Raw genomic sequence first — 19,572 nt, forward strand, 5'->3', positions numbered from 1 at the left:
GACTATAGTTTGGTGGAGTAACGCATATGTGTGTGTGTGTGTATGTATGTAAAAATATTTTTTACCGGCAACGTTGCTTTGGTAGAAATTATAATTTAAAGACACCATTAATTGGGTACTTTCATAAATGTAAGAATGAACGCCCAATGGAATTTTCGCGACCGTTGCATTTTTGTAAGGTGTTCATCGAAAGCATGACCTTTTAGTATTCTTCCCACAGTGCAAAGGTCTTAACATCGATCGGGTGACCGGGAAGAAAAACAAGGAAAAAGTCACAGGCACAATCACCCTCTCGCTGATAGATCATCAGCAGGACGTCACCCCATACTACACATACTGCACCGTTCACTTTGATCTTTCCAAGCGCTTTTACGGTTGGTGGTATTAAATCCATTGGATCTCACGACTCTGTTTTGCTTACATATTTAAGTATGAGATGCTTCGTTACTGGTCTTTCTTTTCACATCTTTCCGTTTCAAATGAACTAATGAAGATCTGGGCGTTTCTTTCATATTCCAGTTTCACGCAGTTTGTGGCGAATGGCCCTAGTCTATCCCTTCAAAGTTTTTAAGAGTTCTGAAAAGAAAAGTATTGTCTGTCCGTCCTCGGATCTTAAAAGCTACTTGTATGTTGATCATCCACCCTCCAATCATTAAACATACCAAATTGCAGCCCTCTAGCCTCAGTAGTTTTTATTTTATGTAAAGTTAAATTTAGCAATAATAGAGTATCTGGTAACAATATAGGCCGGGCCACCACTGGGCCGAAGTTAAAGTATCGTGAGCCGCGGCTCATACGGCATTACACCGAGATCGCCGAAAGAGAGATTACGTATTTTCGGTAGCCTTCATGATACGATGTAGTACAGAAAACTCGATTGCGCCGAAGAAACTTGGGCGCATTCTTCACTTGTTTTGCATTGTTACTAAACGCTGAATAATAACTAGAAAAACAATGGAAGTGTAATGAAGTGCCACTTGACCAAATGCGACAATTCTGGAAAGAGAACGAGAGATATCCTGTCGCCCTCTCGAATTTTGTAATGGTACATCTCCATTGAGAGCACTTCCGACCCATCATCCCAGCGTATACCTATGTTGTAATGCTGCTCATCATGATGGTTGCCTGCAGATGCATTATGCATTAAGTACTTAACCTTAATGGGACGTCAGGTGGAGATATAATTAACCTATGAAGGTGGTGGAGACGTCGTGGTGGCTGCGTGCAACTTGGTTATAGCAATCAGGCGTTTTAATGCGCCCTTTGACTAGAAAGGGTTGAAATTGACCATAAAATTTCCCTTTTTTGTTCTTCACGTTGATATAATGTCGTCTGTCGTTACTGATCTTCTGTAGGTCACTGGAGTTTCGATCATTGAGGTAGTCGTAGTTAGTTACGTTTGTTTTTATTTACTTACACTCAACTGGTTTACCATATTTAAGGTACGGTTCATTTTCATTTGAAATGACTTAGGCTTCTGAGAATACAGCACATAATAATAATATAATCATGGCGATTATTTCTATTACTATTTAAATAGGAATAATTTTGTCCATGAGTAAGAAAAATGCTTTGCGTACCAAGTTTCATCCAAGAAAGTGTGCGAGAAATTAAAGACTAAAGGATATAGGACGACCTTGGCAACATATTCTTTTCTAATAAAAATATCGCTGAAAGATGTTTATAAAATGTATTGAAACTACATTGTGAAACAGAAAGCAGTAGCCGGCCGATCAATAAGTATGCCTTAGAGTGTGATCCATGACAGAACAGGTTGAAAATGAGGGTATGCTGGCCTATGTTTCTTGTTCATGTTACTAGAATGTTCAAGCGAATAAGGAAATGAACTGGTTATGCAGGTGCAATAGCATGCGTGTTAAGAAAGCTGAGTAACTGACGTTGGATGAAGCTAGATATAAGTGAAAATGAATGTAACGTAAGAAAGTTGATAGTAAATGCTAAAGATTAAAATTATTGGACTCAATATGAAAGGAGTTGCGGTGGATGTTTGTAACGATGGTGGATGACGGATGCAGTTGATATAAATAAACGATGAGGTGGAATGAGAATGACGGATGCAGGTGATAAAATGTTAAAAAGAGAAGGGGTCCCAACCAAAGGAAATAAAAGTTGTAATATAGTTATTCAGTTAAACCCACTTACCTAAATAGAACATCCTTCGGGGCATTTTATGCTTAGCAATTTCCAATAGGTAATGAAATACATAAAGTAGATTAGCTGTAATAACGAAAATCGACAGTAACAAGATTGTTTTGAATGCGCGGTAGATGCTGGCTATGCAGGTAGAAGGTAGACGAGTTGAAAAACGGCCCTTTATGTCCCGAAAGAGTGAAAGTTTAAGGGAACGTAAGGAGATGAATGGCATTCACATCAAGTTTCTGTACAGGATGATGGAATACGCAGGTGGTCCACCCCTAAATTATCAGACAGAAATGAATGGGACAGTGAGTGGTGTCTTCTCATTTTTCAGTCATTTTACCTTTCAGTGGTTGCGAAAAGGGTCTTTTTAGAAAGGATATATACACAGAAATGTATGCTTCTATATACTCCACAATGAGAGGGGAGGAGAAACGAGAGAGGAAAAAGTAAATAGAGTTCTCAATTTGTCCCAGCAGTCAGGCATCTTCCAGGGAACTTTATTGATTAATCAGCTTAAGAAAAAATAATAATTCAGTAAAGTTCCCGGGAAGAGGTTTGATGGAAGGCTGCACTGTTGGGACAAATTAAGAATTCTGTTTCCTTTTTTCCTCTCTGGTTTCTCCTTCGTTTTCTTTGTGAGAACATCGAGATATTTTGTCTTCGTGATTGAGAAGAATAGAACAGGAATGTTTGTATAAACACGGCTTCTGAAGAGAACTTGGTTAACATGTAGGTTCAGTGAGTGCTAATTGCGGTTACGCTCATAAATAATTAATAACGTAATGTAGCAATCACTTGTACAAGCAAGGCCTAGCACCAAAATGAATATACAAATCATGATTACCAAATGATCTCACGACTCCAGTTTTGTGTGTGTGTGTGTGTGTTTTTTTTTTTTTCAGTTTGTCAAATAATGAAAAGTTCTTCGAGCGAACCTCTTACTGATATCATCACTTTTACATTTTTGCGTGTCTGTTTATTATGGTGCCCATCGGTATTATATGTATTACTGTGATTTGGCATAAGAGTTTGGTAGCCAAACTTCCAGTGGCAATACTCCGCTTTAAATTTTGTCGTAGCTCTAAATAGAAATGAGTTTTTTTTTATATCCTACTGGTAGAACTCCTTTTCCTTTCCCCTTGTCAAGTGTTTCCGAGCCTTTCTTCATTCCGCGTCTTTACGTATCCGTGTCTTTTGGCAAATTTCAGCTGTGGCTGATATATCTCACAACGGCATTCCGCTCTTCGTTTCATGTTTCGTATTCCATCAATTTCTGATCTTGAGAAGATGTGTGAAAGAGAAACCAGTGGTTTGGTCCTGTTAAGTGCCTCCGAGATAATTTTCTCTACTTCCTACTTTCGCAGCAGATATTATTTTGTAGGACAGGCGGCAATGGAACCCAGTCTTTCTCCCAGCCAACTTTCTGGATTGTTTAACAGCCTCAGGCCAGGCTGGTCATGGACTCTGAGTGACCAGTCCTGTCGGCCTCGGATTAGACATACGTAGATTTGACTCCGTATGCAAAGTTCAGTAAATTCTACCAATGCCTTTGGAATAGATGCAAGAGTACCTGTGTTTCATTGACAAGACAGGAATAATTGACACTCTTGGTGATACTTTGCAAGTAGCTCCGGAATTCACACACATATATATATGGGTGTATACACACACACACACACACACACACACACACATATACATATATATATATATATATAGTATATATATATATATATTCTATATATATGCATGTGTCAATTCAAGCTACAATGTCCTTTAATATCTAAATTCACTTTACCTCCCAAATGATATATTGTATTAATTCCGGAACTACTTGCAGAATATTACTAGTGCCAATTATTATTCCTGTGTTGCGAGTGAAGCCTACTCTTGCAGAAGCCATCATCTTATGTTGGACTCGACAGTTTGGACTTGTTGCATGTCACCAACCTGAGCAATTAGTGCTAATGTCTTATAAGACTTTAAGACTTCTGTGGATGACGTCACGGCGTCGTCTTGCACCGTTGTCCGCCACCTACGAAACGGTATCGTCATCATCATCATCATCATCATGGAAGTCATCCTAAGGATCTTGGTAGTACAGGATGTGGCGTTACTTCTTCTTTTCTGAGGCCTCTTGCAGTGTCTTGACGAGCATAACGAGTGGTCTTGCTGGCGTAACTGGCTGTAATTATGGTTATTTGCGGTCGAGACCTCCTTGCGATTGTTAGGCAGGGTGTTGCTCAATACCTTACGCAGGCATCCTTTCTGGGTTTTCATTATCAATCGAAATAACCACTTTGATCTTTATCCCAGAGTGTAGTCAGGCGCAGGGTATGTGAATGTGTGAGTTCTTTATGGCAAAAGTTTAGTTGCTAGAAATACGGAGTTTAATAGTTACGCCCTGACCGAATAAACTGAAGGCGCTCAAGAATGGATAAATGTTTCGTTTGAATGTATACATTGAAAAAGTTCGTATCATGACGTATCTGATGTGTAAGTTCCGTGACGCAATATTTTGCAAACGAATGGTGACGAGAGCGAAACGTGGTCCTCACGTAGCTGACTGACACTTAGAGAGAGAGAGAGAGAGAGAGAGAGAGAGAGAGAGAGAGAGAGAGAGAGAGAGAGAGAGAGAGAGAGAGAGTGTCCCCCTTCCCAAGACCGACCTTCATTGTCGTCAGCCAGGTCCTGTTCATTTCGGCAGTTTTTGTATAGATATTTAGAACAAGTCCTTTTTTTACGCTTTAGAATATTTTCGTCACACTAATATGTAGTCGTTTCGATGTAAATATGTCCGTCTTACTGATTATTAACGAGATGTCGATGTTCGCTAGTAACTTTGATCCGTAATTGCGTTTGCTTTATTTAAGCAGTCTAACATTCTGTCTTCTCCCCCCACACATATACGCATATACATACACACACACTCTATATGTGTGTGTGTGTGTGTGTGTGTGTACGTATTTATATTCGCCTTTCGCGAGGAAGTTGCAGCCAAGCAACGCTGACTTTGCAACTTCCTTTTGAAAGATCATCTTCAGCAACCACATTTGAGCAACCATGTGAAAAAGAATGGACAGGAGTGTGCCATTGCTCATTAGACGGCAAAGGCATCTGTTCGGGTTGTTAAGAATTTAGGAGGTTGGGTCATTTGTGACATTCAGCAACCTTATAAACAAACAAAAACACCTCATGACTCCCTGGCAGCGGTAGAAGGAATGTTGATGGCGGTCATTTCAAGAGACTACCGTGCTACTTCCAAGCGCCATGCGGCATTGCCCAATATTCTCCTTGTTAATAAAAACAGTTACGTAAATGTTGTTTGTTTGTTATATTCATTAGAATTTTATTATAGTAGTCTTCTCTCCTGTTTTTCTCATCTATCTTATTTTTGCAAATAATAATAATAATAATAATAATAATAATAATAATAATAATAATCTCTCTGCTTTATATATTTAAAAAAAAAACACTATCAAACAGTCATACTACTGTGGATTTACTTACCCATTATATTGACTGATGTGATTATGAGTTTTCTTTTAATAATAATAATAATAATAATAATAATAATAATATAATAATAATAATAATAATAATAATAGTGTACTGGATCCAATATAGGATATTATTATGTGCTCATTATAGGGTCAAGAATTAGAGATGATCTCCCGAAAATGACGAGATCGCATTGCTCGTTGCATGTAATGGCGTTGCCTAGCCTGTCTGCATGACATAAGTAAACTTGGGTCCGCAAATTTATATATAGTCTATCATACTACGCATAATAAGGCTATGGTTGCCAAAGAAGCGTCCACACAGAAGTGTCCCGTTTCGGAAGGCACAGATCTTATTTCATGTCCTTCGTTGGTCGTCCAGTGGTGAGCGATGTTCTCTTTGGCGGCAGTCTATTCTTGGCCTGGTTTTAGAGTGTTAGAGGGGGAAGCAGATTCTGTCTCTCGGATTCCACCTTACCCAGTCACTGCCATTGGATAAATTACTTCCTTCAAACTTGGTTTTTGTTTGTATGGTGTTTTTACGTTGCCTGGAACCAGTGGTTATTCAGCAACGGGACCAACGGCTTTAGCTTGGCTTAGAAATATGCAGATCGATAAAGAAAAATAAGACATTGTGTCATTTGTTTATTACTTTGATAATCGCTATATTTTCATTCAAGTCACTTTGAATCGAACAGACGCACGATGCAGCATTGCCCTTATCTACACGGAAGCTTTGTTTATATAAGTTTTTTCAATAGCTCTACAAACTAATTTAAAAAATATTTTTTTCCGTGATGTATCGACAAGTATATGTATTTACGCGGTTCGTAAAATGTTTATAACCATTGCATGCCCCTGATACGAAGGAAAATTACTACTAACGTTCGTTGATAAATCGAAAATGTATCTTTGAGGGAAATTGTTCATTATTATTATATTATCCAGAGGGAAGGCAGCAAGGACCGTGAGATGCTCCGAATTACGATTTTGTTGACCGCGTTGCCCAACATTCAGTGTAGCTTCTTTTACAGTAAAACTAAACACCTTCTCTTATGTAAAGTCTCTCCCCTCAAACATTGCTGCAATTTTAGCGAAAGTTTGTTTGCGAAGAGCCCTCTGGAGTCTTTATTTAGTGCATTTTTGTCCTCTGCACGACTGATAGCAAGAGAATGTGCCATGTTTATATTAGCCATCTGCAAATAGGGAGCCCATGAGTTGCTCTCGACCTGGGTCTTGCGGTCATCGCGTCTTGTTTCCCGTTTCCCGCTTTTCTTTTACGTTGTGGCAGTAGTAGTACCAGAGGTGAAAGGTAGTTACTGATGGCGGCCTCTTTCCTGCTCTAAAACATCCGTCCCTTACGCGTGTATTTACTCATAACATTATTATGAAAATGTAAAACATTTATCATATATGATATATATATATATATATAATAATATATATATAGATATATATATATATATATATATATATATAATATGAGAGAAGTAGAGAGAGAGAGATAGAGAGAGAGAGAGAGAGAGAGAGAGAGAGAGGCAGGCAGGCAGTTCTGTACGCGACGGAAAAATGTACTACGAGATGGGGAATTGACTGGTCTTGATCTGCTTAGAATGTGTCAAACTCATTTATTACAAGACTTCTAAAGGCTGGTCATTTCCGACCATTTAGAAGTGATTGTCGAATTCCCTCGTCCTCATAGTGCCTGCTGCCATTTGTTTGTTTGTTTATATGGTGTTTTTACGTTGCATGGAACCAGTGGTTGTGTTTCAAAGTCTTGAAGCTCCAAATATTTCCTTCGTCTAGAATTATTGATGGGTTGTTTTCTATTATATCGAGATTCTCTTAATTAATTAGGGAAGCTGGTTTTATCGAACGTGTCTTTTATTAAGTTGTTTTAAGCATTTTTTTTTTAGGTATGGGCATTTAGTTAAGGATTTTTCCTGTTCATAATAGCATGTTGTTTGTCGTGAGTGTATTTATATGCGTATGCATTACGGGCATAATTTTGTCAACATTATTTTGTATGCGTCTTCGAAATTTGTATGTAATCCACTGCCTGTCAGTCAGAAAGCTTCTCAAAGGAGAGAGAGAAAGAAATCAACTAAATACTCGTCCATTTACAACACTCAAACATAAGACAAATGGAATGAGGGGCGGAGGGGGAGCTCCGTTCATTACATTCTTGTCAAGTTTGGGTTCGGTTCAGTTTTTTCTTAGTCTTACTTGTGTTTCTTCTTCTATTTGTTACTCACCTTATTTGTTGCCATTTCTTTTTTTCCTTGTCATTGCCCTTTCTTATTTCTATATCTCATTTTTCCCTTGCTATTTCTCGTAATTTATTCATTACTTCTCAGTCAATTTTTATACTTGACTGCTTTCCCTATTGAAGCACTGGGACGTGTTGCTTGGAGTGTCTAGCTTGGCTTTCGGTAATGATGATGATAATTGAACTTACTCAACATACGTCAACGCTAAAAAGAGGGGAACAAAATGAAACGGTAACTATTGCCACTATAATAAATGGTGTCATGGCCGCATTCCGAAGTTCATTTATTCACGCGAATGACAATCGCTTCCATTAAAGCGTAGCGAAAATAGTGGTATACTTTCGAGCCGTAGTGAAGTGTCTGCTTCCAGGATTAATGTCTGCTTCATGCTCAAAAGAAATTACAGAATCACAGCGTAAGATTGGGTGACCTTTGGCACCGTCACGCATTGCAAAACTTGCCGTAGTGTCTTCCTTTACGTGGCATATCGGAACAGGTTGGGTTCCACGACAGGCATTTAATTTTCCACGAGAGAGGAGAGAGAGAGAGAGAGAGAGAGAGAGAAGAGAGAGAGAGAGAGAGAATCTATCTGATATCGTTTTCTTTTATCAAGCTTCATAAACTATCTGTAGTCTTCTTCCTATTGTTTATTTTTGCCAGTGGCAGTTCAGGACAAAATATAATGGATTTGCAAAACATCACTGAACAGGTTGAAAAAGTATTTATAAGGCATTTGTTTAAATTTTTAATAATTTAAAAGGTAAAGGTTTACCTCGCCCATTATCAAAATGAAAATATATACCTCATTAGGAATTCTCTATTTCCTACTATATTCCTATGTAAACAAAATTAACACATATACAACTATTTGATGCCCATCAGTACATTGGTTGTGGTTGACATTCCAGTTATAGATTCAATAGATAAGTAAATAGAAAGCCCAGTAATATGAAAAATTATTTTCACTAAAAACATTCCATCAGCATTCTGTCATTACTGAATATTTGCTTACTAGAAAGTTGCACTCTGCACCAGTGAATACACAAACGTAGTCATAATTTCTGGTTAAAGCAATGAACATGAATACAGTGTTATTGCTTTAATATTTATATTCTCATGTTCTTTGTTCGCAAATACATAATACAGCTTTGTTATGTTTGCAGATTACAAATTTATATTTACTTTAACCAAGTGAAAAGGCAATTTTTGGTTTCGTGTTATCTAGGTTTAACTTTAAATTTTTTACATTTGATTCTTATTGGTGAAAATGTTCATAATTATGTTAAGAAAATAATGAATTGTGGTAAATAACAATGAAGCATCAAGTAATACAGATTATATGTTGTCTATAATACTTAGCCTACAAGAGCCTGTTGACTGGCAAGCTTTGAGATTTTTCTTAAAGAAAAGTGCATTCTAAATGGATATTAGTTTATGATTATCTTGAGGAATTAGTATTTCTGATATTTAATACTAATATAGTAATGATGTTTTCTGTCCTTAAGTCTAGTATGTACCATACTATGCTGGTACACATTCCAGTTTCTTTTAAAGGCATTTTGTTAGGGCCTAATAAATTATAGCCTAATGTATATACAGGGTAGCAGCAAGTTTCAAAGCTACTGATTGAGAGTAAACATCTTCCAATTTTAAACTAGTATTCACATTGTAAATTACTGATATCAAAACCTTACTGATGGTATTTTTCTCTCAATTTTGCAGATTCGTGACTTTCGATTCCTGTGCCCCAACAACACAGTATTTGATCAGCAGAATTTTATCTGCACAAACTGGTGGGACATTAACTGCAAACAATCAACTCGTTACTACAGCAAAAATGATCTCTTTCGCGTGGATGAGACAACTGCAAATCAGGATTACGACTATGAAGAGCCCTTTACCACATATGAGTACGTTTACGAGTATGATGATTCACAGACAAGGAATTCACCCGATTATGAATATGAATACTATGACGCTGAAGTAGATCATCGATTTGGCAGTGGAAGTAGAGGACGAAAAGGAAAATCCCAGGACAGTAGCACAGCGAGTTCTACAAACCTATCCTCAACTACTTCTACCACATCCACCACTACTTCCACTACACCCTGGCCAATTTCATCTACCACTACTACCACTCCAAGACCAATTACTAGAACAACCACACCCCGTATTACAACACTCCGTCCATCCCACAATTTCCAGTCAATAAGAATAGGCAAGCCTGTGGTTAGCATTAGCAGCTCATCAAGATATGAGGTCAGTTCATCAAGTTCTCCCTCATCAAGCACACACTTTACGAGGGCTGAATCACCAAAAGCTCAATCATCTTCCACAAGAACAACTCGGCAAGAAGATTTGACTGGTGCAGAAGACGATTTATATTCTGGTGCTGAAGATCCTTTTGCTGACTTTGACTGGCGACGGGACTCAGCCGGTGTGACAGCCTCCACAAAAACTCGATATGAGCAGCGCTTTCGAAGTAGTAATGCTAAATCTCGACAAGAACTTCCATTTTCAACAGCAAGTAGAAACCAAGAGATCACAGTTACTACTGCAAGGGATGATAAAGAGAATGAAAGAACCACAACAGAAAGAAGCAGATACCAAGGCCCAAGTAGAGGTAATAGAAATCGTTCTGGCTTGTCTAGTTTTGGTGGTACTCGATATAGGGCCTCAAATCCAGACCCATCCCTTGAAGAATTTTCAAATTTCCGTTATTACAAAACAGCATTTGGTAATGGGGGCTTAGAATCTGATCAGCTGTTGCCTACAACATCCTCTACAACCCCAAATCCTCAATTACCTTCCTCAGGTACCAGAGTACGTCCAGCTGGGTATATTTCAGCACGATCAGCTTCAAGAAATACCAGATACTCTGTCTATGGGTGATATTTAACGTACTATAACTGACAACACCATTCCTGCCATACATGCTAATATGCAGCATTACAATACAGAAATTGACTTCTCTTGTGTAACCTAGTGTTGTGTTGTTGCATTTGAAAACCCAACTGGTCAACTGAACAATGTGTTTGTGCACAATTGGTATTCAACAAATTAGTGCCATTTCCTGATAAAACTGGCACTGTTATTGTTTCTTGCTATCTTAGAAAGCACAGGTTTTGAACATGTACTGTATTAATATTGTACTGTGCTAAAATTGTACTACTTGTGAGTGACAATATTCTTAAGAAGCATAAACTGAGGAAAATATACAATAACAGCAGCACTGCATATAGCAAGTACTTAATGATGGGTAAACAAATATCAAAGGATGGATTTATGCTCACTTTTGTATACTTCAAATGACTGTAATCATATGGTGTCTGGAATATAGGTAGTACAAAAACTTGAAGGACATCAGCGGTAGCCATTCTTTAAAAAAAAATTGGATGAGATTAATGTTATGTACTATACAATATTAAGATCATTGTCAGAAAATATAGCAAGTACTATAGGATTGTGGTAGTTGAATCTTTGTAGTAATACTACAGAAAATTTTGTGTACAGTTATTTGTAGTTCTGTCAAGGTAGCTCTATTTGAAGGACTCTTCACATTGTTAGGGTTCAATAATAGTTCACAAACTGTCATGTAAAAATGTGATATAACCTAGATTTTAAGTGTAATGTAGGAACCACATTCCTGACTGTGATCAGAATCTTTCCGTTTCTCCTCCCTTTGTTTTTTCAGGTATTGAAATTTTCTCTTTTTCAATTATTGAAATTTTCCTTCTGTTATTAAATGTACAGGTACATGGAAGCTTGAAATATTTCATATTGATCATTTTAAAAAAATGCAGAGCACTTAAAGTTTTATGTAATTTTCTTAGTCTTGAATACCGTATATATTCAGCGAATGGTGTGCTCTAAATGGTGTCATGTCAGCTATGGTCACTGAACCTAGTACAGTACATTACATTTTTTCTTTAGAATGGATTTATTAGTACTCTTGATAAAGTTATCTACAACTAGTGTTTCTAGCAACTGTTATAGACTAACAACAGAGAAACTTGTCTCTCTCCATGTATGTTGTGATATTTTGATACAAGTTATTCATCACATGCACTGTTTTTTCTGCTTAAATGGTGCATTTCATGTTTTACTTTAGGTAACTGTATTTAATTTCAGGTAGCAATCTTCATGTAATGCAAAGTTTCTAGAATTGTAATAACCGTACTATTAATAGGAAACTTTGTAGTGAACAGAGAAGGAAAGAATGTCTTAAAACATGGATAATGATCACTGTAATAAAATATTTTATTTCTACTGCAAAACATTCCCAACAAATACTGATTTTGTTATCACAGAAACCAGCTGAAGAAATTTCTCACTTTTTGTTTAAATGTTGAATATTAATGGACAATGTCAGTATGCAAATGACTTTCATAATAAGATTTGTAACACTTCAGAAAATTATTTGTTTCTCCTGATAAGTTTTTATTTTTTTTTTTACTCTGTCATAATATTTCCAAGTTATGTGCATATATCCTGTACCTGTTTGGCTAAGCTTATAAATCTCTCCTCGTAATTAACGTTGTGTCTTCCTACAAAAAATGGAAAACAATATTTTCATGTTGTTTCCTCTAAAAAGGCATAAGAAACACCATTCATTCGTAACAACAACTAAATGGTTACTAGCAGTAGCTTCTTCACTAAGGCTATTTACCCTAATAAGGAGGTGCTTGTTACCATAGCTTCTCATTGGCACTGTAGCCACATGCTTTCTGTTTTTCATTTGTGTTTGAGTGTGTGTGTGTGTTTGTATGTGTGCTGTTAATATGGCTGCTTCTGCTCCTTCTCGGCCTTGTCAACAGGTGTGCCCCGGAACTCCAGATTTTCTGTGTTCTCGTTTTTTGGCTTCGTCTGCGACACATCCACACGTCACTTGTAGTAGGTGACATTCTGAAATTTGTACAATAACGAATCCCTATGGAATGCTGTGCGTGGCCTAGAGAGCCGTGGAAGTTATTTTATAGTAAGAGGGAGCATCGTAGAGTTTCTACTCTTCCTTCATGGGAGGGTTTTTCTTCTCCTCTACCCAATGCTTCGTCTCCTACTGTTGTTACACCCCATGCTAGTGTTGTGCCTTTGTCCCCTTCCTTTTCTACCATCGATCCATTGTTGGAAGTATTGGGAGGCCCTCAGGCTGATTTATGTAATGTTGCTCCCTCTTCCTCAAGAGTTAATTTGATTCCCTGGAGGAAGGAGGCTTTTTCATCAGTTTCTTTTCTTTCAGATTTGGAGGCAGCCAAAATGGCGGCGCTCTGGGGGACGCTTGGGCTATGGGGTCTACCCTCCTTGGAGGGTTTCCTGACGTACTTCTTGGATGCTCATGCTGTTCAGGCCCTCCCCCCTCCTCCTGGCCTCGTCTTCGTTGGTAGCCGAGGTCAGCCATATTGTAGTACTCTGCTAGTGACAATTGCCACTTCTTCGAGTCAGGGGGAAGCTGTGGCGTCAGCCCCACTAGTGACGTCACGGGGTCAGCCATTTTGTATCTCTCCGCCAGTGGCGTCTGCTTCCTGTTCGGATTGAGGGGAAGCTGTGAAGTCATCGCCGCTTATGACATCACTTCCATCGATGACATCTCTCCCAGTTGTCTCCGCTGCGCTGCCTCACTCATCTGTGTCGTCATCGTTTGCTGCCGTGACGTCATCTCTGCCATCCAGTTTGCTGCATCTCCCTTCCATATCGTCAGCCCCTTAGCTTGCTGATCCGTCTGAGGCTTTATACCAGGTGATTCTTAAGAGATTTGACTCTGTTTTAGAAGATAGGTTTCCTGCCATGTCAGCTGGGAGGACTGGAAGCAAGCACGTTGCGTCGCCCCTGCCTCCTGCGAAGAGATTGCGTAAGGAGCCAGTGCTGTCTTCCTCTCCTTCTCAACCATCTCCGCCATGTCGGTGTATCAAGCTTGTTAGAAGGCTAAGGACTTTGCCCTTTCTTCATCTGCGAGTGAGGAGCAGCATGCCCGTGTTCCTCTGAGTGTTAGTCTTTCTTTCCCAGTGCGATCTGTAGTGGCTGCTTTGTCCTCTGCATCAAGTCGTGAGCATGCTGCAACCTCCCACGTTTGTGCACATGTTGCAGGTGCTTCCGCTTCTCCTTCTCCAGGGCCTATTCATCGCCGTAATGATCTCAAGGCACCTGTCAAGAGGTCAAGGATCGTGAGTGCGAGGTTGGTGCAGCAGGAGTGTTTTCCTGCCCCTCCTCCCTGGTACTTCCAGGGGTTCGAATCTGAGGGATTCTCATTCCATCTCGAGTGTTCAAGATTCCTCACCTATGCACGTTTGTGTGTCCGCCCTACACATGCTCGTATGGAGCCATGTTAAGAGAGTCATCTGTTGGAAGAGTGCGTAGTGATGTCCCTAGTGTTGTGGTTGGTTCGTCGCAGGAGTTGGCGTTTGGATCCAGCCCAGACAGGTTAGTTGGTGTTTCAGGCTGTATGACTTCTGGTTCTTCTGTTAATTTACACAAGGAAAGCACTTTAGATAAGCCTGCACATCCTTCTCGTTGTCAGTCTCTGCTGCCGGAGCAGGAGGAGGGAGACATGCAAGAGTTTTTGTCTTCCTTTACAGAAGTTGTCGATCTCATTCATGGGTTCAACAATTTGAAGAGTAGGACTCAGGCTCGGTCGTCTTTCACTCCTTCCTGCTTGGAAGCCTTGCTGGGAGCTACGCAGGATCCCAAGTCATCGTTTCGCCTTCCTTTGTCGGGGCATGTCAAGTCGGTCTTACATAAGGTTAATGCCTCTATTCCAGATCGGGACGGATCGCTTTGCTCTAGAGGCTCTGCCAAGTTGCTTCCCCCGCCTCTCACGGGGCATAGGAAGTACTGTGCTACAAACTCTGCATGCTTGATGTTGCATCATCTTAACCTGGACGTCATTCGTCTGAAGTCGGGATTGACTTTGGAGTAGATGAGGACGGTGGCTTCGTCCTTGTCTCTGCAGGATGCCTCAGCATTGGAGTCTACAGCAGCCTTCATGTTGCAGACGGTTTCTTGGCTGGACTTCTGGTCGGCGGTCATTGCCAAGATAACCTCTGACAGGTCCCCAGAGGGGTTGATGAATGCTTCCTCTCTTGCCAGTTTGTTGCAGTCCGGAGGCAAGGGGTTCTCGTATATTGCTCACCTCAGTGTAAATTTAAGGGCTAACCTTCTCCTGATTAGAAGAGATGCAGCTTTATCCAGGACGGAAAGATCAGTTGACCCCGAGTCCTTGCTGGCATTGAGGAATGGAGATCTTTTGGGATCACAATTTCTGTTCCCTCGGACTGAGCTGAAGGATGTGATAGACCGGCGCCGGGCTGACACCAAGGACTGATTAGTGCACCAGACTGTGTCTTAAGTCAGAGTCTCCTCCTCGGGAAACATCCGGCTTCTCCTCCTCCCCCTGCCCAGCAGCAGTCACAAAGGTTGCCGCCTGGTAGGCTGTCAAGGAGTTTGGTTTTGGCAGGGCCTCCCTGTTTGTCCCAGCTTAGGTCAGAGGACCAACGTCCCTTTCACTCCTATTCCTTCAAGCCGAGAAGGGGCCCCAGAGGCAGAGGTAAAGGGGGTTGTCGGTAGGTTAGGCACCTCTCCCTCTCCTGTGCCACAGGTGGGGGTTTGCCTGGCGGACTACTGGGCCAAGTGACAGAGTTATGGGGCGGAGAAGTGGGTAGTAGATGTCCTTCGGGCGGGTTATTTACTGCCATTCGACTTCTCTCCCCCACCCTTGAACAAGCCGCTTCTCAGGAGACTCACAAACTCACTAGCATGAAATATGGCTGATTATGGTGACGAGATTGATAATCCTGCTGTTTGCTGAATATCTTTAGTAAGGTTTTCTACTGTTATATAGTAGTTCAGATTATCAATTCTTGAGACCTTGAACCCTGTACAGCATGATGTAGGTGCATAAAAAACTTGCTGCGAACTTGACCAAAAAGGAAATTTCTTCTACAGGTGTGCTTCACATGTAAAATTTAGTTATTACAGAGTTGTTTACCACTTTTAGATCCACTGGTGTGGAAGATGTTAAGAAAGACTGTTGTTCTCCATGAGCAGGAAAGCAATCCTTTTTAACTGATGAAATACTCTTCAGAGGTGGCAAAGGAATGGAGGCCGGTCGAAGAAAAGATCTTGAAGGATCTGGCAGGGTCCCCTGTGGGGTATAATCCCCAATTATTGGAAGATTGAACACACTTTTCCCTTACACAAGGAATAGTGAGAGACATGAAACACCCACACTGTCCTTAACACTGATTTTACTCATTTTTCTTCTCCATTTCAGAAAAGCAAGTCAACAAAGGCACCAAAGAAACCAAAACACAATTCTTATGGTGTAAACCAAAAAAGAATGAGGGTATGCCCCCAAATCCAACAATCACACAAAAGAGAGACGTGCAAAGCACCTACTCTCAATGATGGGTGAAGGAAAAGTGACTGGACAGCACTGGTTAAGTAAGGGTATGTATTAACACCCCATCAACTCCACCTTGGCGTATCTTTGTCTCAAAGCTCAATGGCCAGTTCACAAATGCATGCTGAAGATGCCCTATGAAGGGAATGGTATAAAACCTTGTGGGGAAAAATTACATGTGAAATAATTCTAGACTAAAATAATCATGGATACAGTTATGTCCACAAAGGTGAACAATATCCCATCAATGGTAGAACAAAAAATTTGATCCAAGTGACCAGAGGGTACTGATCTCCAAATTACTCATCTTGCAGTCAGTAGACATCCTCTGTTAAAGCTGTGGGGGCTTGTCAAAAATAGTCTCCAAATTGCTTAACCTTGAAAAATTAATAGTCAAAAAGAATTGCCAAAGCTCTATGATAGTCACACTGGTGTTTTATACCAAAATTTACAGACGCTTGAACTCCTTGAATTGTAGTTATCCAAAGACACTTCATACAAAGGGATGTGTTAACTACTGCATGAAGATTTTTAATTAACCGTAAAGGTCCAGCAAGCTACCCAGAAATGCTACAGTACCACAATGAGAATACTTCGCTTAAAACTTCATAAGTTTTTTTGATAAAGAGTGTATTACATATTTGGACTGCTTGCTCCCTCTCAACTTTTCTGTATGAGGTAGATTATAAGGACACAGTGAAAACTTTGAAATTGCATTTCATTGTAAAGCCTTCATACCACAGAGCTTTAAGTTTCAGCAACTTAAGAAACATAAAGGTGAATCTTTACAGGATTTGTATGCAAATTTGAAAGCTCTAGCTAAGGAATGAAATTTTAGTGAGGCATTTGTACACAACCGCCAAATCTCATGGCGTAAACAGAAATCATAGATCATATAAAAACAGACACACAAACCTTTGCTGAAAAGATAGAATCAGATCTCATAATAAGAAATATAAACAAACAAATGATATTCCACAGGATAACATACGTAATCTAATGACACAAAAAATACACTGAGTCCCAATATATTACACTGGATGAAAGTACCATCTATGATGTACCTTGTAAGGTGCACTTTAAACAGTGCTAAAGGTTCTTTGCAGTGTTCCTTTGGTTCCAAACTGCATTAATTTCTGCCTAACATTTTTATCTGTTCCCTTTGGTCTCTTCTCCTCGCTGTCATACTTTTTAAACTTTGTTCCAAGTTTAAACATTCACTGAAGATTAAATTCTTGTAAATGTTCAAGAGTTTAGTATGTAATTTAATGTGACAGTATAATGATGATAATAATCCTTCAGAAAACAGAAAATCATACCTGTATCTTTACCTTTTGGAGCTATCCTCTTATTAATATTAGTTTTCCTTGTAAGATCATCTTCATAAGGTGATTCACTTAATACTACAGGCTTTGGTCTAAAATAAGCCCTACAAAATAAACTTCAGTGGAACCCTCCTACATCTAAAACTTCATGGCAATAACTGTCTTCAACAGAGAATTTATTGAGATCAGTTTCCTGTCCCCTCCTAATGCCTCTTCACCCTATGGTGGGCACTTATCAAAGAGATGAAAAGAGGATTTATATGAAAGTACAAGAATGACTGGTAAACTGCAAGCAAGGCAGTGACTCCACTCATTACAGTGAGAAACAATAGTGCTCTGCCTCTGAAAAAAAATAAAATCAATACCCAGCCTCTGGCAGATGAAATACATGCACTATTACATTTTTATGTTGAGAAGCATTACAATTATTTTCAAAACATTTTTTTTTGACAAATAGATAACTAAAATCCCTAAAACTTTCCCAAACCACTTACTAATATTACCAGACAACATTTTTATGCATAGAGTAATTCAGTAGGTGAAACTAAATCATGGAAAAGAAATTTAATAAGAAATATAAATTATATTACTTCAATATTAGGTTCATCAAATGAAGGTTTAAGTTGTCAATAACTTGACACGTTTAATAACGTAGTATGAACATTCATTATAAATTTGCCATGTGCAATAAATATTACTAAGTTGATTTCCTTTTCTCTGTTTTTGCTTTGCCTGGGGAAAATGCAAGTGATCATTTGTATAAAATTGGACTTTCTTTGGCATTAGGTGCCTCACTTTGAACAAGGAGGTGCTACATCATTCTTAAAATTAACAACACACTCCATCTTACATAAATTTTCCGGTTACATTTTAGGAGGATACACTCATTGGCTAGGAAACATGATAAGTGGTGATATGATGCAATATCCACTGCATTGATTTTTCAACATTACATTTGTGAAGATGTTACAAAAAAAGAGAGATAAAATTACAAACATCAACAAAATTATATATATACAGTAAAAAATTATGTATAAAAAAATGGCAAAAGTTTCAACTGTAATTTAGGACAAAGCAATGAATTAAATACATTTTATTTGAATAGAATATGATGAAAAATGATAGTTACTACCAAAAAGAATAAAAATAATGATTCCAATGGACAAACTTCAGCCACTCTCACATTCACATAGTCGACACATGCAGGCTAATGAGACCACCTTTTTGAATTAAATGAAAGTTGGATCAAGGTGAATTTCAAGTAGTTGGAAAGCTATGTAGAAAGAAACCACGGGGATTAGATGAAGAGTAAAAGGCTGCGAGAAAAGCAACATGGCCCAAAGAAATGCAGCAAAGGACCTTCAACACAAAAAAAAAAAAACTAGCTACAGAGAACTACCAAGAACTGTCAATAATCAGCAAGAGCTTAAGAATAAGATGGGAATAGGTGTTAGTTATGTAAACATAACTAACATAAAATTATGATGAAAAGTCTTTTTTTGGCATAGACAACTTTAAAGAAGTATATAATTAGACAGTACTTTTACTCACATGAATGCAGCTGGAGCTGAGGGGATGTTACAAAGAACCTTCAGTACAATTTGCAGTGTATTCTGCAAGGGAAGGAAATGCAGAAGTCCACTGACACTTACACAGGTGAAATTAGCGCACAAAAGTGAAAGTAATGACTAGGAAATGTTGGTGGACTACTGAATTTGCCTACATTTAAAGTGACACCCCTCAATAGAAAAAGGGAACATGTACTCTTAGCACAAACCTTTCCTAAATTTCCTGAGCGCACATATTTTCCATCTTGAAGTTGTGATGGGAACTAAACATCATCCATTAATACCAATTGGAGTCACAGAATTGCTTACAAAAATTATATTTTCTGAAAAATAGAACATGAATAAATACTGCAT

At 38.9% G+C, this 19,572-nt stretch overlaps 2 protein-coding genes across 5 annotated transcripts in view; one reads left to right on the forward strand and one right to left on the reverse strand.

Moving 5' to 3' along the window:
- The window catches only part of LOC135203171 (uncharacterized), a 230,797-nt gene extending 218,509 nt beyond the window's left edge, over positions 1 to 12,288 (forward strand). For 2 of the 3 annotated variants that reach the window (XM_064232867.1, XM_064232866.1), the window contains one exon: positions 9,653 to 12,288. In XM_064232867.1, the coding sequence (XP_064088937.1) occupies positions 9,653 to 10,822 (1,170 nt within the window). In that variant the 3' untranslated portion in view covers positions 10,823 to 12,288. The remainder of the gene's footprint in view (positions 1 to 9,652) is intronic. The other variant, XM_064232865.1, reaches the window with a different exon arrangement.
- Positions 12,289 to 12,972: 684 nt separating this feature from the next.
- The window catches only part of LOC135203172 (phosphatidylinositol N-acetylglucosaminyltransferase subunit C-like), a 67,409-nt gene continuing 60,809 nt past the window's right edge, over positions 12,973 to 19,572 (reverse strand). Inside the window, exons 8-9 of one of the 2 annotated variants that reach the window (XR_010311877.1) lie at positions 19,428 to 19,541; positions 16,332 to 17,992 (exon numbers count right to left, since the gene is read on the reverse strand). The gene's annotated coding sequence lies outside the window, so the exon portion shown is untranslated. Of the gene's footprint in view, positions 19,542 to 19,572 lie in introns of both variants that reach the window. The other variant, XM_064232869.1, reaches the window with a different exon arrangement.

Source organism: Macrobrachium nipponense, chromosome 33, assembly GCF_015104395.2.
Source record: "Macrobrachium nipponense isolate FS-2020 chromosome 33, ASM1510439v2, whole genome shotgun sequence".
NCBI lineage: Eukaryota > Metazoa > Arthropoda > Malacostraca > Decapoda > Palaemonidae > Macrobrachium > Macrobrachium nipponense.